At 43.6% G+C, this 25,550-nt stretch overlaps 1 protein-coding gene across 2 annotated transcripts in view; it reads right to left on the bottom strand.

The window, feature by feature from the left end:
• tpcn2 (two pore segment channel 2) overlaps positions 1-23,052 on the bottom strand; it is a 34,081-nt gene extending 11,029 nt beyond the window's left edge. For both annotated transcript variants that reach the window (XM_083916846.1, XM_083916847.1), the window contains exons 1-12: positions 22,772-23,052; positions 12,736-12,791; positions 12,321-12,397; positions 10,476-10,653; positions 10,169-10,285; positions 5,429-5,535; positions 5,041-5,113; positions 3,944-4,043; positions 3,784-3,849; positions 3,542-3,606; positions 1,063-1,154; positions 633-714 (exon numbers count right to left, since the gene is read on the bottom strand). In XM_083916846.1, the coding sequence (XP_083772972.1) occupies positions 633-714; positions 1,063-1,154; positions 3,542-3,606; positions 3,784-3,849; positions 3,944-4,043; positions 5,041-5,113; positions 5,429-5,535; positions 10,169-10,285; positions 10,476-10,653; positions 12,321-12,397; positions 12,736-12,791; positions 22,772-22,922 (1,164 nt within the window). In that variant the 5' untranslated portion in view covers positions 22,923-23,052. The remainder of the gene's footprint in view (positions 1-632; positions 715-1,062; positions 1,155-3,541; positions 3,607-3,783; positions 3,850-3,943; positions 4,044-5,040; positions 5,114-5,428; positions 5,536-10,168; positions 10,286-10,475; positions 10,654-12,320; positions 12,398-12,735; positions 12,792-22,771) is intronic.
• Positions 23,053-25,550: the final 2,498 nt, after the last annotated feature.

The following is a 25,550-nucleotide window of genomic DNA, read 5'->3' as shown; positions in this document are numbered from 1 at the left end:
CTTCTATTGTTGTCCACTGCAGATACCCCCACAGTGAAGGAAGGATCCTGTCCAACTTGCCGTTGCGACACCACATGAAACCACCGTGACGTCATCTTTAACGTGACATTCACTGCCAAATGACAACCAGACAAAGGAACGTCTGCAGTTCTTTAATTGTACAACGTAGTTTACGCAGTAGTTTTGCAAGCTTCCATGTTTTAAAAATCTGGGTCCAGTGACAAAAAAAAATTTCCTACCGATGGAAGCTTGGGAATATAAAATTAATGGCTTTTTACTGGATGTTGTGCAGAATTCTCTCTGACCAATAAGTGGTCTGCAGTGTTTAACCCCACCTTTCGGTATCAGCGTAGCTCGTTTGGGACATTAAAGAGCTGGTACTGACAAAAAGTACCAGATCCACAGGTTTGAAAACCAAAAAAGAGTGAATTCAGCCATGCAATAGCATGCAGTGGAAATACAGCATATATTCCCCAGCTAGTATCTATCTATTTTGTGTACGTGTTTCAGTGTGTGTATGTGTGTGTGTGTGTGTGTGTGTGTGTGTGTGTGTGTGTGTGTGTGTGTGTGTGTGTGTGTGTGTGTGTGTGTGTGTGTGTGTGTGTGTGTCAGTGTGTGGTGTCTGCTCTGACCGTAGTGATGGCGGCTCTGTAGTAGCTCTTCATCTGGACCCTGGACATCACCTTCAGCACCACATCAACACGCACATGCTCCCTGACAGAGAAAACAACACAACTCTCTTTATTTTTTTCTGTTTGTTGTATAGACCTTTACAAAGATGTAAACATAAATATTCTAAATGTCATCCATCCATCATCTTCAACCGCTTGTCCCTATCGGGATTGCAGGGGGCTGGAGCCGATCCCAGCTGAGATTGGGCAAGAGGCGGGATACAACCTGGACAGGACGCCAGTCCATCACAGGGCACATAGGCGCAAACAGACACCACCACCACCACCACCACGGGAGCCTGTTTACTGTAAACTGGACTGACACTTCTGCTCCGCAGGAAGCAGCCAAATACACAACTTTTTGAACTCAAACAAAATGTGTGTCTCTTACTCAGCAGCCTGGTGGGCTCCCTGGCAGCTGAGGACTTGGAAAGCAGCTCTGATCCCCAGACGTCTCCTGATGATGGACGTTTGGACCGACAGCTGGAACAAGACAGGAAAAGAAAGATTCGCTGACTGTGCACTCTGTCTTAAGTGTTGAGGGAGGATAGCATGATAAGAGTTCATAAATAATCTGCTTATATCTTTTTTTCTGAGAGTGACACGAGAAAATGGATATTAAGAACGTGTAGGTCTGAGCAACAGTCAGAACCATAGGCTGTATATAAACCACCTGGATTGCCCCCTGGCCAAACTAAAAACACAAACTACATCTCAAATACATTTTTCCCAAAGATGGTTTCTGTCAGTGTAGATGGTTTTATCACATTTATGTTTGTTCAAGTGTTTGTTTTTGTTTTAAGTTCTGTTTTAATTAGTTCTCTGATGCTATAAAAACAGGGGAAAACATCATGATTGACAGCTGTGACCGACTCGTGGTGAGGTAGGTGTATGGATGTCACTCCGATGATGTGACTCTACCACTCGATCATTACTGCACAGACTGGATGGATGTACTTTGTCAGAATGTTATGATCCAGTTAGACCTCCTCCTATATTCCAGCAGGTGGCAGTCACAACTCAGCAGCCTGTTTACACGCTTTCTCAGAGGAGCAGGTGGCCCTTTTTTCTTCTTCTGAGTTTTATACAGTAGTATACACAAGTACAGGCCATGTAGTTATGAGGGTCTACTGAAAAGATGCTGTTGGTTTGATTATGTAGCATCCAGCAGTTTGACTAGAAGGATTTCTCTACCCTTGATGCTTCAGTTTCAACCATTTATTTTCTCTTGTGAATCCTCTTTCCTCCAAACCTCCATCTTTGAATGAATAAGTGTGAATGCTAATGCTCAATATGTTAAAGCAGGCCAGTGATATTCTCTCAATTTAGGTCAAGCCCCAAATCATTACTCAATGTTGGGCGTATGCTGTGGCATACTGCTGAGGTTTGGGTTTTCCCGTTGACACACCTGCTCTTACAGCTGTGAGTAGTTAAAGGTGGAGTCAGTGATTGTTGATGTTTAAAGTCGACACCCAAACTAACCCTTCCTCCCGTCAGTGCTCCTTCAGAGCGTTAGCATGTGCCAGATCGCTCACCTTTAACAGCAATCCTGATTTGTTTAGTAAAAATAAAACACACCCTCATGCCACAGCTCCACATTAATGATGTCTGCTGCATATAATCATGTACGGATTATGAGACGATGGCCACACAATATGTGTATGTTTGTGGTAGGGCTTACACACGGTATAATTCGAAGCATAGACGGTAACGGTATTATATCTCGGTATATTTATCTTAAAAGCACAGGTCTGAGGTCTTGTTTTTTGAGTATTTTCTTTTCATGCTACTCTTTTCGATGCTGATTTTCTCTGTCAACCTTTTGTTTTACAAAGTAGAAAGAGAGATTGTGGTGGTGATTTAACCAATGGAACGATTGCAAGAACAACAACAGGCGCGAAGCGGGCTGTTATGAGAGGAGCGACACAGAAGCACACGAAAAAGAACATAGCGGGAGTGCATGGAAAGTTGTGGCCACGTCTCAGAGCGCGCCGGTATTTGACGCGCTGAGACGGTTGCGCTGAGACGGTTGCGCTGAGATGCGACACAGGACAGCAGTCAACATCGGCCACTACGACAATTAATTACTTTTTCACAAAGGCTTCTACTCAAAGTGCCAAAAGGAACATAGTTTGTTCATTTGTTTTGAGGGTTTTTAAACTTGTATAGTGTGCTTGCGCGAAAAGTTGCATGTATAAGTACCTGGGAGTGTACTTTTAATAAGATGAACTGGTCTAGAAACGCAGAGGCAGACACCAACAGACTGAACAAACTGATCAGGAGGACCGGTGATGTCGTGGGGGAGGAGCTGGACACCCTGACGACCGTGGCAGAGATGAGGACGCTGTCCAGGCTTTGGTCTATACTGGACAATGTCTCCCACCCTCTCTACTTCACACTGGCCGAGCAGAGGAGTACCTTCAACAGAAGACTCCTCGCACCCAGATGCACCAGAGAGCGCCACAGGAAATCTTTCCTGCCTGTGGTCATTAAACTATACAATGCATCCCTAGGAGAGTCTGTCACCTCCTCTCTGTAATACGGACTCAATCATAAACAATCTGTTCTTTGCACATTTTTACGGTACTTTGCCCGTTATCACAGTACTTTTGATCCGTACATATTACCATTGTAATTTTGATATTATATATAATATATAGTTATATATATATATATTCTGTTTTTACAAATATGTTATCTGTATAAATATTGTTGTTGTTAAATATGTTGTTTGTATAGCTGGAGAAAACAGACTGTGCTTGTAGTGGTTGGCATATAAGTGGATTGTGTGGATAGTGTAACTGTAGCATAACTCCCATAATGATGAAATGCTCCTTGCAGCATGATGTCATCCTGTGTGTGTGACTCACCAGTAAATACCCCCTGAACTGGTTATAGATGATGGCTGTCAGTAAGTTCATCAAACAGTAGGTTCCTGCCAGGAAGCAAAACAAATTCCTCAGACACTTTAAAAGCAACACTGGCACAGACAATAATAATAACAACAATAATTGTATTTTGATTTGTGCTGTCAAAGCACTTTGTAAACTGCTGTTTTTAAAGGTGCTATACAAATGCAGTTATTATTATTATTATTGTTATTACTACTTACCAATCACACTGAAGGTGACAAAGAAAATGGAGTAGGCTCTGTTTAGGGAGTAGGCAGGGATCATCACTGCGACGGGACAGAAGAAATGTTGAAGAGTTCCATGAATAATCAGCAGTAAAATCAACAACATATTATGTTTATTGTGTCAGTGATTGTGTACCGTCTGGGTTGTTGGCTGTGGTGAGCAGTACCAGCAGAGAGGTTAGGGAATTAGGCAGGTTTCTGAAATGTAACTCCCACTCCCCGTTCATCTGTGGATCCTGAACAAAAACACACAGGGACAGGGATGAACAGAGACTAGGAGAGATATTATGTTGTTCACTCTACACAGCCTTTAATATATTACTGCAAATCAGCTACTTATTACAGGTAACCGCCGCAACTTCCTCCTCATTCATCCACAGCGCCACAGTGCTTTACACAGTCGGACGCTCAGCTTCTACTGACTTCAATGGGGAAGCGTAGAGTGGGTTGTTCCACTGCAGCCAAACTAGACGCTCATTGGATAAATGCTGGGCTTTGTCCCACCCATCGGACGCTCAGCGTATCTGGGGGTCTATGGGACAGTGGGCTGACCTGGACGCTCGGCTTCTGCATGATGATTGGATGAGCTTTGAGGGGGGAATCCTTTTTTGATTGACAGCTAAATGAGCGAATCAGCACATTATCAAAGTTTTTCATTCCGTTGTTCTGAACTGATCCGGAGACTTTACCGATCCCCAGAGACTTTGTCTTTGTTAAAAACGACTAGCGTTGTGTTTGGTGACTCTGTTTTGTCACTCTGCGGTTTCTTTCCCCAACGAGCAGCGGCAGCTGCGGAGATTCTCCCCCCGTCACGATCACTCACACTCACAGGCGGTCACACTTCAAAGTAGCCTGGCGCAGCAGCTCCAGCTGGACCAAGGCCGTTTAAGCAGCCTAGCTCTGCTGCCATTGAGAGGACACTGGTCAAGTTTCTGGAAAAGGGGCTAGTTGGTCTGACAAGGTCACAGAAAAAAAAAAAACTATCCGCTCTCAGTCAGCCAACCAGTCCATTAAAAGTCCACTTTCAAAGGCTTCTTTTTGTTTATCTTCCTCTATAGTAAGCAGCCGCCACAGAACGTTGCAAGTTTCAACTCGAATCTTTGGTCTGAACTGGGCTTAACCTGTGGTTGTTTAGTTGCCATCACAGCCTGGAACATGTCCGGACACACGCACACACGCACAGTGCCAGTAATGTGTATTTGACAGGGAGTGACTGCAAAGATCAGAACTCACCTCACTCTTTGCGAACAGCAGCATGCCGATCATGGTGAAGAGGCAGAGGTGGAGCGCCAACAGCAGGATGACACTGCACAGAAGAACATAATCACCATCTAGAAGTGAACTGATCCAGACTGCTCATCTTTTGTCCTGATGATTTAACCAGGAGAGTCTATCTGAGTCTTGCTTATCTGTCATTTGTAACATTGTATTTAATATTTGTTCCTAAACTAACTATAGCAAATCCATGGCACCAATCACAGCCTCCAAACAATCCTCCAGACTGGAGGTGTTCTGTTAATGACAAGCAATACATTTGTTTTTCTTTTTCTTGCTTTTAACCTAGTTCAGCTTCAAATGAACAGATCGTAGATAACCCTGCCAGTGTAAAGGAGTCAGACACCTGGCGATCTCTGGCAGAGTCCTCTTGATGCACTTCAGTGTCTTTTTCATCAGGGAAGAGTTCTGCAGGAGGAAGAATGGCCGGAGGAGTCGCCGTACTCGAAGTTTCTAAATTAACAGAGAAAATGTTTTTTTTTTAATGCACGGTGATGATGATTAATTTCAATTCAGTGGGCCAGTGTCAGTCAACTTACAGACTGCATTTACTAAGGTGCGAGAGTGCACAAAAAAACAACACAAAATAGAGCTTGTTTAAAAAAAAAAGGTCAGCAGATCTTTGAAACGCCCCTTCATACACCTGATCTGTGCGGTGCTGCTGCCACTGGATTTCCCTCCTGTCAACGATGAGCAAGGACAGCTAAAATCCAAAGGTTGAAAAAAGGCAATTCCATGAAAAATTGATTTGCCACGTTGTACCAATCGTAAACTACTGTTTGCCAAAGAACAATTGTCATATGCAAGGTTGCTTAACAGCAAAGAATGAATAAAATAATAAATAAATAAAAATAAAATAAATGAGTTATTCACTGGTCTCAGGCGAGGGGCCGGACTAAGAATGGTTCACAAAGACTCAATGGACAAACAACAAAGAGGAAGAGAGACCCTGCCCGGAGGAAGCCCGGGGCCCCCGTCTGGAGCCAGGCCCAGACGGAGGGCTCGCCGGCGAGCGCCTGGTGGCCGGGTTTGCCACGGAGCCCGGCCGGGCACAGCCCGAAAAAGTGACGTGGCACCTCCCTCCTCTCCATCCTGTGGGCCCACCACTCGCAGGAGGAACCACTTGGGTCGGGTGCGCTGCTGCACGGGTGGCAGTGAAGGTGAGGGGCCTCGACGGACCAGACACGGGCAGCAGAAGCTGGCTCTTGGGACGTGGAATGTCACCTCTCTGTCGGGGAAGGAGCCGGAGCTTGTGCGGGAGGTGGAGCGCTACCAGTTAGATCTGGTGGGGCTTACCTCCACACACAGTCTCGGTTCTGGAACCGTTCTCCTGGATAGGGGTTGGACACTATTCTTATCTGGAGTTGCCCAGGGTGTGAGGCGCCGGGCGGGTGTGGGGATACTCACAAACCCCCGGCTGAGCGCCGCGGTGTTGGAGTTCACCCCGGTGGACGAGAGGGTCGCCTCCTTACGCCTGCGGGTGGTAGGGGGGAAAACTCTGACTGTTGTTTGTGCATATGCACCAAACAGCAGTTCAGAGTATTCGGCCTTCTTGGAGACCCTGAATGGAGTCCTGCATGGGGCTCCAGTAGGGGACTCAATAGTTCTGCTGGGAGACTTCAACGCCCACGTGGGCAATGATGGAGACACCTGGAGAGGCGTGATTGGGAGGAACGGCCTCCCTGATCTAAATCTGAGTGGTCGTCAGTTATTAGACTTCTGTGCTAGTCACGGATTATCTATAACTAACACCATGTTCGAACATAAGGATGCTCATAAGTGTACGTGGTACCAGAGCACCCTAGGCCAAAGGTCGATGATCGATTTTGTGATCGTATCATTTGATCTGAGGCCGCATGTTTTGGACACTCGGGTGAAGAGAGGGGCAGAGCTGTCAACTGATCACCATCTGGTGATGAGTTGGATCAGAGGATGGGGGAAGATTCTGGACAGACCAGGTAAACCCAAACGAGTAGTGCGGGTGAACTGGGAACGTCTGGAGGAGGCCCCTGTCCGAGAGATCTTCAACTCACACCTCCGGCAGAGCTTTTCTGGCATCCCTGTGGAGGTTGGGGGCATTGAACCGGAGTGGGCAATGTTCAAAGCTTCAATTGCTGAAGCTGCAGCGGTGAGCTGTGGCCTCAAGGTCTTAGGTGCCTCAAGGGGCGGTAACCCTCGAACACCGTGGTGGACACCGGTGGTCAGGGAAGCTGTCCGACTGAAGAAGGAGGCCTTCCGGGATATGCTATCCCAGAAGACTCCGGAGGCAGTTGCAAGGTACCGACAGGCCAGAAGGGCTGCAGCCTCTGCTGTGTCAGAGGCAAAGCAGCGGGTGTGGGAGGAGTTCGGAGAAGCCATGGAGAAGGACTTTCGGGCGCACTTTGAGGAACTCCTTAATCCGACTAACACGCCCTCTTTTGTAGAGGCAGAGCTGGAGGCTGATGGGGAATCATTGTCAATATCCCTGGCGGAAGTCACTGAGGTAGTCAAACAACTCCACAGTGGCAAAGCCCCAGGGGTTGATGAGATTCGTCCAGAAATGCTGAAAACTTTGGGTTGGGAGGGGCTGTCTTGGTTGACACGCCTCTTCAACATTGCGTGGAAGTCTGGGACAGTGCCAAGGGAGTGGCAGACCGGGGTGGTGGTTCCTCTTTTTAAAAAGGGGGACCAGAGGGTGTGTGCCAATTACAGAAGTATCACACTACTCAGCCTCCCTGGTAAAGTCTACTCCAAGGTGCTGGAAAGGAGGGTTCGTCCTATAGTCGAACCTCAGATTGAAGAGGAACAATGTGGATTCCGTCCTGGACGTGGAACAACGGACCAGCTCTTCATTCTCGCAAGGATCCTGGAGGGGGCCTGGGAGTATGCTCATCCAGTCTACATGTGTTTTGTGGATCTGGAGAAGGCATATGACCGGGTTCCTAGGGAGATACTGTGGGAGGTGCTGCGGGAGTATGGGGTGAGGGAGTCACTTCTGTGGGCCATCCAATCTCTGTACACCCAAAGTGAGAGCTGTGTCCGGATCCTCGGGAGTAAGTCGGATTCGTTTCCGGTGGGGGTTGGCCTCCGCCAGGGGTGCGCTTTGTCACCAATCCTGTTCGTGATTTTCATGGACAGGATTTCAAGGCGTAGTCGTGGTGGGGAGGGGTTGCAGTTCGGTGGGCTGAGGATCTCGTCTCTGCTTTTCGCAGATGATGTGGTCCTGATGGCATCGTCGGTCAGTGACCTTCAGCACTCACTGGCTCGGTTCGCAGCCGAGTGTGAAACGGCTGGGATGAGGATCAGCATCTCTAAATCTGAGGCCATGGCTCTTAGCAGGAAACCGGTGGATTGCTTACTCCAGGTAGGGAATGAGTCCTTACCCCAAGTGAAGGAGTTCAAGTACCTCGGGATCATGTTCACGAGTGAGGGGACGATGGAGCGTGAGTTTGGCCGGAGAATCGGAGCAGCGGGGGCGGTGTTGCAGTCGCTCTACCGCACCGCTGTGACGAAAAGAGAGCTGAGCCGGAAGGCAAAGCTCTCGATCTACCGGTCAATCTTCGTTCCTACCCTCACCTATGGTCATGAAAGTTGGGTCATGACCGAAAGAACGAGGTCGCGAGTACAAGCGGCCGAAATGGGTTTTCTCAGGAGGGTGGCTGGAGTCTCCCTTAGAGATAGGGTGAGAAGTTCAGCCATCCGTGAGGAACTCGGAGTAGAGCCGCTGCTCCTTAGCGTTGAAAGGAGCCAGTTGAGGTGGTTCGGTCATCTGGTAAGGATGCCCCCTGGGCGCCTCCCTAGGGAGGTGTTCCAGGCACGGCCAGCTGGGAGGAGGCCTCGGGGAAGACCCAGGACTAGGTGGAGAGATTATATCTCCACACTGGCCTGGGAACGTCTCGGGATCCCCCAGTTAGAGCTGGTTAATGTGGCCCAGGAAAGGGAAGTTTGGGGTCCCCTGCTAAAGCTGCTGCCCCCGCGACCCGACTCCGGATAAGCGGATGAAGATGAGATGAGATGAGAGACTTTATCTGATAAATAATACACATTTTTGTTTATTAACTGTCTCCAGGTCATTTGGCAAAGGCCTTTCTCAACATAGAATATGTCAAGTTTGAAGTCAAAACCTCTGGAGTTTGAACTTGGCAAGTTGAACAGAGCGCACAACATACCTTACCACAACATGCACTTCAACAGTACTGTAAATAATTTTTTCCACTACAAAAACTGCTTAACTAACTGCACTGAGTATGGCACATGGTCAACAGAGGATTCGGTAGAATGTGACTTCCTGAATCTGGATTGGAGTTTAAACATTTGTTTAAGTTGTTTTTATTCAAGAAATTTTGTGAGAAAACTGTGCACAAAACAGAGACCGGTCTGTAGTTACCAGGGTCATGGCTGTTTCCGTTTTTAAAAAAGGAACCACCGTGGCCCTCTAGAGGTCAATGGGGAAAACACCACATTCTACAGACATGTTAAAAATATGGGAGATAAAGGAGCTATTTGTACAGTAGCACCTCGCAAGAATCGAGGGGATAACCCATCTAACCTGGGACCCTTAGAGCAGTCTAGCTGTAAGGGCCTTTTTTCTATCTCCCCTACCTCAACCTTTTGTAGGGAAAATTAGTTGGGTAGGGCTCCAAGTTTATTATAGAAAGATTTAACCCTATCAAAGCTAAATAACACAGAGGAAGGAGGCAGATTTGAGAGCAGCTGTTCTGCTTTGGAAGTGAAGTAGGTGTTAAAATGGTTGGCAACATTTTTTTAAATTAAAATTTAGGTCACCCTTAATTTTTAGTCCTGTGCTTCTTGGCGTATTGGTGTTTATCTTAGCGGCTCCCAGTTCCTTTAACTTTAACAACTTTATATTATTAAATCAGTCTTATAGTAAGTTGATTATGCATCTCTGATAAGTCATTGAGTCTTATTTCTAGCTTGTTTATGTGAGATAAAATCTTCAAGGTTTTTAGTTCTATGGAAAGTTTTAAGTGCCTTTTCCCTGGTTTTAAGAGCATCATGTAGAACTGTTTCGATTTCAGTCAGAAATTAATTTAGTGACCCGGTTTAACAGTTGTACGAGGAGAATTGTATCAGCTGTGAGCCTCACCTCATCACACACCATGCTGACAGACAACACCCAGTCGATGACGGACACTGTAATGACAACTGTGTATCCGATCAGCCATTTGCTCTTTCTGAATTCCTCCCAGCCAATCAAGTAGCTCTGGGGACAAAACAGACAGAGGGAAGCTGTGGTTCCAACAGATAAATGAGAAAGTAATAACTTTCAAACGTGAGATTTGCAAGGTTATCTGGAAACATCACATGTGACAAAATCCATGTTGAAACCCGTTTTTAACCAGACAGCTATCAACGTACTGGGAGCAAATGTTTTCCACCTTCGCTGTGCTTACCTTAACAGCAAGATCAAGAGTGAAGATGATGAGGCAGACCATCTCAATGCTTTCAGTGAGGCCGCAGGGAGGCTCCCATGGCGGAGAGCGATGCCGGGGGTCTGACGAGATGGATAGGGAGGACGGGCGCTCTACGAATGCCAGTAACAACACCACTGCAATGGTTAGGCCCAAGCCCCTGAAACAGAGAAAGAAGGGTGAGTGGATGGAAAAGTGATTGCAGGCATGGTAGAAATATGAGAAAATTGAAACTAAAGATCATTCCTCCAACTCAGTGTGTTAATGAGGCTTACCAGATGGTGCTGTCTAAAGTTATATGTTGCTCAATAAAGTGTTGACACATTTACGCTGTATCATTATGCGTCACTGTGGAAAGGAACAGTTCAACATTTTATGGAAATATGTTTATTCCCCTTTTCATACCACTGTCATGACATTGTGCTAAATGTAAGCCTAGATCCGAGAGACAGTTAGCTTAGCTTAGCATAAAGAGTGAAAGTGGGGGTAAAGAGCTAGCCTGCATCTGTCCAAAGGTAACAGAATCCACCTCTAAAGCTCATTTACAAATGGAGAACCTGGTGAAGCAAACAGGACTGAAATGGCAGCTATCAGCAGTGATATTGCTAACAGCGGCTATGCAAATTTAGCTCTTACAGGTAATAAAAATAACTGTTTCCCAGACCACTAGCAGGCAGCATGGAGCACAGCAGCTCCTCTCACACAAGTAATGCTAGCATCAAAAATCTTAACTTTAGCATGTGTGTTGCTGCTGCTAACCACCAAATTGCACCAGACACTAGTCATACACCAGGTATGTTCTGAAAAAACTCAATTATTGCCTTGTATTCCATTCAACTTCAAATGTAGAATACTCTTTACCTTATGTATAATAGTAAAATTAGTATTATTGCAATTACTGGTGGTAATGTTGTTATTATTGATATTGGTATTGATAGTTACAGTAGTATTGATAGTAATGGTGTTATTGGTATTAATATTAATATGGTGTATAGTATGATTATATCATGGTATAGTGATGGTATGATTTTGTCATAGTGACAGTAATATTGGTATGGTATATAGTAAGATTATTGCTATGGTATGATTTTATCATAATATGTAATTTAAATTATAACGCGGTTAATAGTTTAATATACTGTATAACATACTTTAATTTATAATAATATAATACAGATGCAAGACTGAGAAATACATAATTTTGAATCTTTAAGTGAAATGGTGACTGAAGGGCCATTTATATAATTTACATTAGGAGAAGAACTGTGCTGTCTGTGCAGAGTGATTTGGTTTTTTGTTTTTGTTTTTTAAATTAATTTTTTTTGTTACAATGATGCATTATTGCGTATTGTATAATTGTATGCATGTGTCGTACCCCAGGAAGAATAGCGACAGCATTTGCTGCAGCTAATGGGGATCCCAATAAACTCAAACTAACTACAACTGCTGTGGACCGAATCATTCGTTTATTATTATTAAGTATTATTTATTATAATATATTATAATATACTTATTGTGAAGTATAAGATTATTCTATGTTGAACTGAATTACCATTCGTTGAGCCCTTTTCTTTAAAAAAATAAATAAATAAAGAGCTCCATCTAGTGGGCTTAATAAATACAACTAATGGTTCATGATGTTTCATTTCATCAACAATGACGATTATAAATCGCATTTCACATTGTCTGTGAAAAAGGCCTATTGGCAAAAATAAGCAACTCCCCAGTTTCTTTCCTTGCAGATGTTGCCCTAACACTTCTACAAAAATGTATACAGTTTTGCAGTTTTATTCATAGATGACCTGGCCTGAGCAGTTGTGAACTTACCACTGACATAACTTCGAGTAGTACCATCGATACAGGCGGAGAGAGCGTGCATCCACCCGGTGGTTGATGGACCGGTACTGAAAGCAAACAAACAAGGGGAAGAAGAGATTGCAGTCAAGGTGAGGACACTTTGCTAATCTCTAGGTTGAGGGAAGGGACTAACTTTTCTGACTGAAACAGACATTTCACATAAAGCTCAAATATTAGGGTTGTGATCAGAGTTCACCAAGCTTACTATGTATATTTTACACATCATTTCTTAACGAAGACACCTCCCAGTATGGCAAATTCATGAAGGAGGATGAGACATAAGAAAGAAGTCTCCGAGGTCCAACCCTACCCACAATATGATATGTTCATTCAGCTCTTCTTATTTACCAAGAGAGAAATCATTATGGGAAGTTATTTGACTCACCTGTATGGCATCCTCGATAAATACAACAGCTTGTTGGATGTAGAGGTCCTCATCACCTGTGGACAGTGAGACAAGTGTGAGTAGCAGAACCATCGGAACAGTTCTTTTGGCTCACGAGTAGAATTAACAAAGATCTTTACATATTTTAGTAGAGCGCTGTGTGCTGGGATCTTCATTGGCCTGAATCCCCATGAGTATCTTCACTAAGTGGAGCATAATACGGCTCCTGGAGAACAGAACATGTTCTCTGACTAAACCAGACAACAGAAACCGTCTGAGACGTTGTTGTCCATAGAACAGGTTGGATTGGGAGCTCGTTTGAAGGTTATATCTTTCTTGAGGCAAAATAGGTAAAAACAGGAACAGGGACACAGAGTACTATGCTAAAGGTGTGGCTTATCTCTACTCAAACACAGAGACACCAACGTCACACACATATAAAAAACTGTGATCATTCTATAATAATAAGACTGAATAGAATATCATACTATTCATTCATTCATCTTCAACCGCTTATCCCGGGGTCGGGGTCGCGGGGGGTGCTGGAGCCGATCCCAGCTGACATCGGGCGTAATATTATGAATGTAAATAAACCAAGAACTGTAAGCTCAGACCTATATTAGTGGATACTAGAGACTGAAATTTTCCTCTTCAAAAGTGTTGGACAGAAGAAACAACATACGGATGATTTAGCTGGTCATACAGCTTCACCGGTAGTGATGCTAAAAAGAAAAGTTTGTGCTCAGGGTGGCACGAGAAGACTTCATCTTTATGAGGGCAAGTACAGTATATATTTCTATGAAGTACAGGGACTCACAAATTAAACTACAGATAAAAGTAGAATAACCCCCTTGCAGTTGTAGGCCTCCTCCAAACAAGTTGCAATTCACTATTTTTATCATTTTATCCTGTTAAATGTTTATTTTAAATGTTATCATAATGAATGTAGGAATTCTTAAATTCTGCAAAAAATGCTTTTTGTGTGGTCATGGTGACCTTGACTTTCAGATCAGTTCAACCTTGAGTCCCGGTGCCTTTAAATTACTAAATGACCTTAGTAGTTTCTAGGGCTGCACCCAAATAGTCGACAAAGTACTGGACGACCAAAAAATCATTAGTCCATTGGTTGCAGAACAAAAAAACATTTGGAGCCGAGACTGTGACAGGCAGCTGGCCTAAAAGGCTGGAGGGCTTTTAATTTGAAGGGCCAGATACAGGAAATCGTGACACTCACTCACTGTCAGTGTTTTTTTTTTAATATAGCAGGTCCCTTCTACATAACGGTTAAACAGTTGATAATGAATGGCCCACATGTAGGGAAAAACGTCTGAAATATGGGATCACTTTGAAAAGAACAAGGATGACCCCAAGAAGGTCACATGCAAACTTCTCCTCTCCCTCCTCCACGACAAACATGACCTACCACCTTAAACATGTAAGTAACGTTAGACGAACATGACCTACCATCTTAAACATGTATGGAACGTTAGACGAACATGACCTACCACCTTAAACATGTAAGTAACGTTAGACGAACATGACCTACCATCTTAAACATGTAAGGACTGTTAGACGAACACGACCTACCACCTTAAACATGTAAGTAACGTTAGACGAACATGACCTACCATCTTAAACATGTAAGTAACGTTAGACGAACATGACCTACCACCATAAACATGTAAGTAACATTAGACGAACACGACCTACCACCTTAAACATGTAAGTAACGTTAGACGAACATGACCTACCACCTTAAACATGTAAGGACTGTTAGACGAACACGACCTACCACCTTAAACATGTAAGTAACGTTAGACGAACATGACCTACCATCTTAAACATGTATGGAACGTTAGACGAACATGACCTACCGCCTTAAACATGTAAGTAACGTTAGACGAACATGGCCTACCACCTTAAACATGTAAGTAACGTTAGACGAACATGGCCTACCACCTTAAACATGTAAGTAACGTTAGACGAACATGACCTACCACCTTAAACATGTAAGTAACGTTAGACGAACATGACCTACCACCATAAACATGTAAGTAACATTAGACGAACACGACCTACCACCTTAAACATGTCAGTAACGTTAGACGAACATGACCTACCACCTTAAACATGTAAGGACTGTTAGACGAACATGACCTCCCACCTTAAACATGTCAGTAAAGTTAGACGAACATGACCTACCACCTTAAACATATAAGTAATGTTAGACGAACATGACCTACCACCTTAAACATGTAAGTAACGTTAGACGAACATGACCTACCACCTTAAACATGTAAGTAACGTTAGACGAACATGACCTACCACCTTAAATATGTAAGTAACGTTAGCCTAGCTACCTGCCCATGTTCCCACAGTCTCCTTGCTGATTTTTCTGACACATTCAGAATTAGAATCTGAAATGATTTGTGGTGTCATTAACAGGCGGCAGACTTATAGCGCGCGGCTGTGCTCACTTGTAAAATAATGATTATATTGCGTCGATAAGTCCAATAATCACTGGTCAACCAAGTAAATCCTTGGTCAGGGGCAGCCCTGGTATTTTCAATAAAAGTGAAACTGGGACTTTTTTAAATCTAATTTAACACCTGCAAGGTGGGGCAAGTTTATATAGCACATTTTAGCAACAAGGCAATGAAGAATGCTTTACATAAAACATTTGGAGAACTTAAAACATTTTAAAAGAGTCAATAAAAAGACAATAATTAAGGAAAATACTTTCTCTGCAAGTTTGACTTACGGGTCTTAGAGCTCAGCAGGTTGCAGGTGATTAGAGAGCCTGCTAGTTTTAAGTTGGTGCAGATTTGGAGTCCACTAGCTTAGTTTACATGTCCAGCCAGGGAAACCTCCACAGTACAGACTATCAGACTCATCTACAACACTGAGACAGTCTCTTGTCCCGCTGTATTACTCACAAGTTCTCTTTCTCTAAATATGTGAATAACAAAAACACCTGATTATCAACCCAACCACTGACAGTGGTACGGTGTCCTACAAAACACAAAACAGAGTATTTAAAATAATCACAACTGTACCGCCACTAAGGTTGTCTACAATCAGATTTTCAATCAAACAATCACATTGTTATATGTGTTGTTGTGATGTGTGTTCAGTGACTTTCTGTGGCAGCGCTGTGAGGTGGTTGTTAATAAAAAAAGATCCTGAAATGAGCCTGTTTTGTTTGCCTTGGACTTGTTATTGCTATTGCTATTGTTACCGTGGTATCAACATGGGTATCAAGTATCATTTTTTTTTAAACTGGTATTGTATCAAAGTTGGCATGCATGCCACTAAAATGTTCTGCTAATAATAACAACTATACCAGTATGTTACAATTGAAACATCATCTACTGCTATCTCTACAAATGGATTATTACTGAAATCTGTTGCCCTGAAAAGATTGGATACTTGGAGAAAAATCGCTGATAGGTTAAAGTGTAAAATTACATTGAACCTGTACTGCAATGTACAAGGTGCTAATATCAAAATAAAATATAAGTTACCACAATTTAAACTATTAAGTGCAATATATTTTGGAACTGCAAGGATTTGTCAAACATGTGCTTACTTCATGAGCAGGACATTGATTACCAATAATTTCATCAAATAATCATTTTAGTCCCATTTCAATCATAAATGCCTAATATTTATGCATCAATGAATATTCAGGTTTTGGACTATTACTGACACGGATGTCTGTGTTATAAGCAGGAAGCAGTTTCCAAGCATTTGTGCTGAGTGAGCACCTTTCCTTGGAATGAATTGAACGTCATATTTGAGTTTAACATTCATATATTAAGTCCATGCTTGGATCTGATTTGACCTCATTTAACAGTGGCTCTGAATTGGATTATGTGATGCAAAAAGTGCAAATGATGGGGAGGTTGAATGTGTGTGAGAGCAGAATGCAGTTGTTTAAAGTAGAGCAGCAGCACTGAATAGAAACTGTCAGAGGTTCAGGGCTATCACAGCAAAGGCCTGTTCGTTCCACAGCGGTCAGGTGACTATGTTTAATGACTGTTACTTTTCCGACCAGCAGTCACAAAACAGACATGATGACTCAGTTCTGGCCACACACACACATGTAGTGCTGCTGACTCAGTGCTTTGCAGCAGGATGTATCATGTTGGAGGTGGGTGCCACTGACAGGGCAACACTTCAAACGGCTAAAACACATGCACACACACGCACACACGCACACACACACACACCAAAGTGGACTAACAAGTGTGAACTGCACTTCTGAGTTACAGCAGCAGTAATGAAACACTCCTCTACCTGACTTTCAACACCACTGACACTATTATCCAGAAATAATACTACACTAAAAAAAAAATATCAATTTTATCTATTCATATTTTCCTGATGAATGAAAGTGGCCAACAATATATTATATAACAGAAATAGCTTAAAAAAGACTGTTTCACAGAGTAACTTTAACTGCTGGGGCCATTTTTAAAAAAACATCTTAAGGCTGAGAGCAGGTCCTAGCTTTCTGATTTAGGAGTAAATAAGGCCCCTTTTACACCTAATTTTTAGGACTCCTAACTTTTTAAAAGAAGTGTAAATCATAAAGCATTTTAGTGCTAAAAGTAGCTCTTAAACCCATAAAAATGTAAGAACTAAGAGTAAATGCAGTCAACATTTTGGAGATTAAATGATAGTGAGCTTTTTAAAAAGGTATCACCTTAATGGAGATGGCATTATGAACGTGGTAGACCAATATCACTTCAGATTAAAGTTGGTACAACTCTCAGGAAAAGTGCAGCGCTGCAGCTCAGACGGTCTTTGGCGTCTCTCAGCTGTCGGTCAGGAGGATTCTGCTCCAGACGATAAATGTCCTGTGCAGACCTCACATAGTGCTGCAGTTCATTCACTTCCCCATTGAAGTGTTTCTATCATAAATTCACTCTAAGGGACTCATTCCCTCTCAGCCAATCACTGTGGGCATAGTAGGGATGAACATGATGTCATCCATAGCAGCGAGGTCAACCCTTTAGTCTTCTCTCAGGAGTCCCTCCCACTCCTTAGTAAAAGTGGGTCTCAGAGGCTTTGGGAATAGGTTTGAAGAAATTACTCTAACTAAGAAGTTTTAGTGCTAAGATAAAATGGCTTTTATTAATGTATTTAATAGTCACATACACTTTCTTTAATTACGTTATTCAGACAAGGCAGGAAAGGCTTGCTGCCCACTAGGGCTGCCCCCAAATAGTCGACGAAGCACTGGTTGAGCAAAAAACTTATTAGCTGACCAAAATTTCATTAGTCCATTGGTCGCACGAAAAAAAAATAAAAAAAAACATTTTGAGCCGTGTTTTGTCAAAATTAAGTAAAAATCTATGTGATTGGCAGCTGGCCCAACAGGCTGGAGGGATTTTAATTTGACGGGCCGGATACAGAAATTTGTGACACTCACTCACTGTCAGTATTTTTTAGTTTTTTTTAAGACAACAGGTCCCTTTGACATCGTGGTTAGACAGTTAATAATTAATAGCAATCATGTCGGGAAAGACGTCTGAAATATGGGATCACTTTGAAAAGAACAAGGATGACCCCAAGAAGGTCACATGCAAACTTTGAAAGAAAACTTTGTCCATCACTTGTCCACGACGAAGATGACCTACCATCTTAAACATGTAAGTAACGTTAGACGAACATGACCTACCACCTTAAACATGTCAGTAACGTTAGACGAACACGACCTACCACCTTAAACATGAAAGTAACGTTAACCTAGCTACCTTCCCATGGCGGCCCGTTCAGACAGTCTCCTTGCTGATTTAGTCTCTGAGGCAATACTTGGGGGCGATATATACGTCGATTAGTCGATTAATCGCTCTAAATGACGACCACTGGTCGACCAAGAAAATTGGGGGCAGCCCTATTGCTCACTGCTTAAAAACAGCAGTAAGAATAGTGGGTCTCATGCAAGAACGTAGATTATATGGATCTGTTTGTACGAGTTATTGAGGAGAACTTGCTGCATTCACCAGTTTTCTCGTAATTTAAATTTTCTCTGAGTGTGACCATATGTAAATGTGCATGAGGCCCGGTGTTCTCTCAGTTTCTCAGTTCTTTCATTTAGGCATGAAACTATGTACTATGAAACTAACTTTAAGAAATTTAAGAATTTATTAGAGACCTCTTCACGACACAAAAAGCATTACATTAAAGAAATACTTCACCTGTGGAAACATTATTCTGTATTGAAAGTGGGTCATATATGTAGTCGAAATGCAACATACATTTCGAATCTGGTGCCTTCTTGACGGAGTAAATGCAGAAAATGACTTGATGGCATGTTTGGATGGAAAACAACAACTCTCGCCGCGGTAGACGCCTCCCTGTACCTTCATCAGCTTTAGCCGCTCGTGGCTATATTGCGTCTCGTAAAGGTAGCCATGAACATCTAATTTGAGCACCAGATCTTTGATACCCCTTCTTCCATATCAGACTTCTGCCAAATGTCGTTTCTTCACCAGCTTTCTCCAGCGCCTGTTAGCTTAGCTTAGCTTAGCTTCCGAGTAAGATGTTGGATATTCGTTTCGGTAAGTGAACTCCCACCCACTGATCTGTAAAACATGATGAGCTAGCGCTTGTAGTTTTACCAGTGCCCGTCTCTCTAACACTTCCTGCTTTAAATGACGCACAATGGTGATTTTTGCTTCATTTAAAGCAGGAAGTGTTAGAAGTTGATACGGCTCTCTCCCGTCTCAGGGGAAAATGAGGGAATGATGCACAACCATTCAAAAATATGACTGGGTTTCTATCAATGCAAAGCTTGATGCAAGTGGGTGAAGTATTTCTTTAAGTTGGGATTCTCCTTCATTCTTATTTGCTCACAAGCTGCATGTAAAGACCTTTTCTTGTAACCATGTGTGTCTTGTTTTCATTCTAAGCTCGGCTACTTCTTTAGTTTGGGTGAAGATGGCTGAGCATGTGCCTCTGCAGATGAATACGTACATTTGATGTTATTAAGTTAATCTAAAACTGATGTTGCTACAGGCTCAGTCTTGTTTCTTTTCTTGTTGGTTCTTTTCAATGCTGGAAAAATAAATCGTAAAGGTGACCTAATTTTCCATTTGTTACAACTATGGTATAAATAAAAGATGATGGAAGTAAATTCATCTGTTTGTTTCAAATATGGATCATCATCAAATGTGCTATGTAGCAAGTAGTCACACAGGGAGGGAAAAAATAAATCCTGTGTAGAACTCAAACATTTTAAAGCATCCAGATGCATTGATCATAGTTTTATGATCGCATTGAAACCCTTGGAATCAATTCAGTTCTATATAATTCAATTCAAATCAAATGTGAGGTTTCCAGAGCTCCCCACCCCTTTTATATAGACCCACATTAAACATGATTAGCTGTCTACCACAGTAGCATTATTATTATTTGGCTCCTTTTTTTTGGAGAGCGAGAGAGGGGGCTATATGCAGCAAAGGGCCATAAAATAGCTACTCATTTTGGGTTTCTTCTTGGGATTGTACTATCAGCGACCATCCCTATGAAAGTCACCTATGGACATGTCATATACCACTCAAAGAATTCCATATGAACCGAGTCTCTAAACATTAAATGCGGGACAGTGAAAAATTTCATCCACAATACCCCAAGTCACAGGTCTCATCACTGCTGCTTCAGTTCTATTAGCTTTAATGAGCCTAACAAAGGGGAAGACTCACTTCATTTACACATAACTTCTATGTCATGCATCAAAGTAAGCGGAATTAAACCGATCAAAGCTACAGGAAATCAATGTAGGCCAATCTTAAATATATTTATTAAAAATATTAACCATATTAAAAATGTTACATATATTGGCCTATCTACTGTATTTTTCTCGTGGAATAATTGTGCTTTTCTTACAATCATCTGCTCTTCCACTATTACACCCCTGCTCTACAGCAACAAGTCTGTTCGGCCTTTCAGCTGGTAGAGAAAATTGGTGCAAATTGTTTAATGCCACTTAAAGTAATTCATTCTGCTCTGACATTTGAATTTGATGCCCTGATTGGACACCTGATGTCATGCACGACACAGAGGAAGCCAACTCACCTTCCAAATCTGCCAACTACACTGTGATACTCTTAAGTTTGTACTCTTAGAGGGTTGGAATGTTGTTGGGACTTAATCAGACATTAGAAGATGTGATGGGCATTACTGTATAACAATCCCATTAATTAGATAATAAAAAATACTAAACAGATTAAGATAGCTGTTAGTTACTAAAACTACATAGTCAGTGGCCAAATTAGTTACAACCAGGGGTGTAGCACCAAATTCTGGGCCCTATACATAAGCAGTCTCTGCTTAGTACAGCTGCACCGTATGGCAGCAACTTAGTGCATAAAGTCATGCGGATGTGGTCAAGAAGTTCAGGTGTTGTTAACACCAAAAAAAGAGTGAAAATATAAGTGACTGAATGTGAAAAGATTGTTGGCGGTTTGAGTGTCTCATACACTGCTGGAGAAGAGCATCTTTAAACACTCAACATGTGAAACCTTGAAGCGGACGGACTACAGCAGCAGAGGACCACGCAGCGGCCTCCACTCCTGACAGCTCAGAACAGGAAACTGAAGTAACAAGTTACAATTAGCTCTACCACCAATAATACAATGACACCTACATGTGGATGCGTCAGTAATAACAATCCAATATAAAAATACAACACAGACAAGGGCACGGGCATGGCTGAAATTCCAACGGGGCGAGGCTTACCTGACCCAAAGCTGCAGACCCCCAGGGGCCCCAAAAGCTCTTGGCTCATGTTGCTGTTCATGGTCTGTGGTTATCTGATTATGAGCAGATTTGTTTGTGACTTTGCACCAATAAATGATGCATTATTATCTAATTAATTACCTAATCTAATAGAAGGGCCTAGTACGAGGTCTGCTGCAACTCTTAGGGTGCACTCACACTGTCCATCCGTACCGTGCCCAAGCACGTTTCATGGCTAAAGTCTAGTTCGTTTGACCAGTGTGGCCACGGCCCGTTTGGGAGAGGTGGGCTTTTGTAAAGCCCGTTTGCACATGAACGAGCACGTGGCCTACGGCGGTTCTGACGTCATTTTCTGTGCGCCTGTTGGGACATAGAAAAAAGAAGGAGGGACCATGCTCGGACATTTAAAACAATGGCAGCGAAAGGTTCACGTTGGTGTGATGCGGAGGTGGAGTGTTTACTGCAGCTTTGATCAGATGAAAATATTCAGTCGACAAGATGCACAAAAACTCTGAGATCTATGGAAAGATTTGTAAACAAAGCGACGCATCAGGATGACGGCAATCAGTGAGTGTGATGTGTTACGGCGTGATGACGTATATGCAGCAAGAAGCATTTGCCGAGGCCCAGGTAGTGTGAGTACAAACGGGCCTGGAGGGGGGGACAAGTACCCTAAAGCACGGGGCACGGTACGGATGGACAGTGTGAGTGCGCCCTTAGTTCTTTTAAATCCAGACTGAAGACTTTTCTGTTTACTGCTACTTTTCAGTTGACTGCACTGTAACTTCTGTAACGGTTTTATGTTTTAATTGACCTTTTATATGTTTTAAATGTATGTTTATTCCTCCCAATGCTTTTAGTGTTTTATGTGAAGCACTTTGAATTGCCTTGTTGTTGAATTGTGCTATACAAACAAACTTGCCTTGCCAAAAAATAGTTATTATTATAACGTGTTTAAATGATGTTTACATGATGCACACTGCTATACAAATCTATTCCTGTTCAGTTGAGGGTGACAGGGTGGGGGTGTAGTTATGGGCTCACAGCTCACAGGGCCCTACTGTATGGGTGTTTTATTTAGGATATGTCTCTAATCCTAATGTAGCCTACTTTTACATGAGTGCAGTTTTGAATAGGCCTAGTAGGACGTTTGTTTGTAATGGTGGACTTTTACATTGTTGCATTGCTATTTGTATTGAAGGCTCTGAATAGTTTCCACCATTGGTATGTAAATAACAAAGTGAGGAAACGCCAGAGTGTCACAACACACCCCCACTCACTCGCTCACCTGTGCCCCTCTCGACACTACACGACTCCCCGGCCACGGTGTACGACATCCGTCTACTGCCCCGGGCCCCTCCGTGCTCTGCGCCCGACGAGGAGCCATAGTCACCGGAGACTCCGTTCACACTCCCGGTCAGCAGACTGTCCGTTTCCATCCAGGAAATGTACGAGTCCTTCTGTGGCCGCTCCTCCGCCGTGAAAGAGAGAGTAGAAGTGTGGAAGGTGTCGGAGTGAAGAGTTTAACAGCCAGTGACGACTCAAAGTTCCATAGTTTCAAACGGCACGACGGGACTAAGGCAGAGGGCAGGGGAACGCGCTTTTAGGAAGTCACCCCTCTGCTCCGCTCCTCCCTCGCTCCCCCCTGTCCTCCAGTATCACTTTACACTGCCTTTAAAAACTAACTCCACCTACAGTACACCGCACGTGCTGCAGTCTGCGGCGGTACACCGGCGCGGGAAGATATGCGACGGGGACACGAGAGGACAGATCCTCCGATGAACAAGGCTGCTACAGAAGCAAGCGAGCAGTAAGAAGACAACTTTGGCTCAAACTTCTGTGTGAGAGCTGCTGCTGCTCAGGTATGGAAGCCTACGGAGCCCCCCTGGTGTCAGTCAGAAAAAAAGAAAAATCTGTGCGCACAGATGAGTAAACTGTGGGTAAAACTGGTCGTGCCAATGGGCTTCGGGAGCACGCCCCCCCCATGGGTACAGAGAATCAGAGAGAATCAGGTTATATGTTGCACTGAATGATCCACACTGGGATGAGGATCAGCACATGTTTATCTGAGGCCATGGCTCTCCGCAGGAAACCGGTGGATTGCTTTCTCTAGGTAGGGAATGAGTCCTTACCCCAAGTGAAGAAGTTCAAGGATCTCGGGATCATGTTCACGAGTGAGGGGATGATGGAGCGTGAGTTTGGCGGAGCAGCGGGGGCGGTGTTGTAGTCGCTCTACCGCACCGTTGTGATGAAAAGAGAGCTGAGGAAGGCAAAGCTCTGGATCTACCGGTCAATCTTTGTTCCTACCCTCACCTGTGGTCATGAAAGCTGGGTCATGACTGAAAGAACGAGGTCGCGGGTACAAGCGGCCGAAATGGGTTTTCTCAGGAAGGTGGCTGGAGTCTCCCTTAGAGAGAGGGTGAAAAGTTCAGCCAATCCGTGAGGAACTCAGAGTAGAGCCGCTGCTCCTTTGCGTTGAAAGGAGCCAGTTGAGGTGGTTCAGGATCATCTAGTAAGGATGAACCCTGGGCGCCTCCCTAGGGAGGTGTTCCAGGCACGTCCAGCTGGGAGGGAAAGACCCAGGACTAGGTTGAGAGATTATATCTCCACACTGGCCTGGGAACGCCTCGGGATCCCTAGTTAGAGCTGGTTAATGTGGCCCGGGAAAGGGAAGTTTGGGGTCCCCTGTTAAAGCTGCTGCCCCCGCGACCCGACCCCGGATATGCGGTTGAAGATGAGATGAGATGAGATGAATGATCCACATTACAATCTGGAAATACAAAAGGGCTAAAGGATCAGGAAACAGCTGAAGATGAATGTCGGCCATGTTCGATTAAAGTAAAGGGAGATTCACCCCCTGTACTCACTGCCTGTTCATTTTCTCTGGGACTCTCTGTCTCTCCTGCCAAAGTGTATTAAAAATAGTTCGGTAAAGGTATATACACCTTTATTTTATTACTTTTAGTCAGTGCTAATGAAGTCTCTCTTTGTATGTTGAACAGCAGCGACGTGATGTTTATCCCGTTTATCCTGGCCACAGTGAACACTACCTGCTTTATCTCTCTCATCTTCATCACCTTCTCTCTTTTTTTCCCTCAGTCTCCTCACCTTGTCTGTCTCAGCTTTGACTCAATGAGTCTTTTCACTTTTGTCTGTCTGTGTAAACAAAGTAATCACAGGGTCAATTGATATTTTCTAACCATAATCTTGCAAATGAAAATAATAATTAACATAGGGATATTTAACATAGCTCACAGGAGCTAATATTCATTTGATGATGTCTGGTAATGAATGAAACAACACACATGGTCATGAAAGCTGGGTCATGACCGAAAGAACGAGGTCGTGGGTACAAGCGGCCAAAATGGGTTTTCTCAGGAGGGTGGCTGGAGTCTCCCTTAAAGACAGGGTGAAAAGTTCAGCCATCCGTGAGGAACTCGGAGTAGAGCCTCTGCTCCTTTAGGTTGAAAGGAGCCAGTTGAGGTGGTTCAGGATCATCTGGTTAGGATGAACCCTGGGCGCCTCCCTAGGGAGGTGTTCCAGGCACGTCCAGCTGGGAGGAGGCCTCGGGGAAGACCCAGGACCAGGTGGAGAGATTATATCTCCACACTGGCCTGGGAACGCCTCAGGAGCCCCCAGTTAGAGCTGGTCAATGTGGCCCGGGAAAGGGAAGTTTGGGGTCCCTGCTAAAGCTGCTGCCCCCGCGACCCGACCCCTGATAAGAGGCTGAAGATGAGATGAGACAGAAACCACTGAGAGTGACTCGTGTGTTCTGGATGTTATTACCAGACTGTTGGCGATGTGTCTGTTCGCCTGCACTTATCCAGCTCTCTTGACAAGACGGAGCAGTTTTAAAGTGGATAGACACATTTATTTCGTATAAATTCTTCACAATAAAAGACCCTTGTAATTTTGTTCTTCCAATGCTTTTATTGTAAGCAGCAAAATCAGGTAATGTTAGGGCTTCATCTGCAGTAACTTAACTTGACAAGACTTTTAAAAAAAGTCTTTCTTTCTGCTCTCCTGCACAAATCACCGCAGGTAGACATCATTACCCCAAAATCCAA

The sequence above is a fragment of the Echiichthys vipera genome, assembly GCF_963691815.1.
Source record: "Echiichthys vipera genome assembly, chromosome: 1".
NCBI lineage: Eukaryota > Metazoa > Chordata > Actinopteri > Perciformes > Trachinidae > Echiichthys > Echiichthys vipera.
The sequence above is the reverse complement of the archived record's forward strand: the minus strand, read 5'-3'. Positions and strand labels throughout refer to the sequence as shown.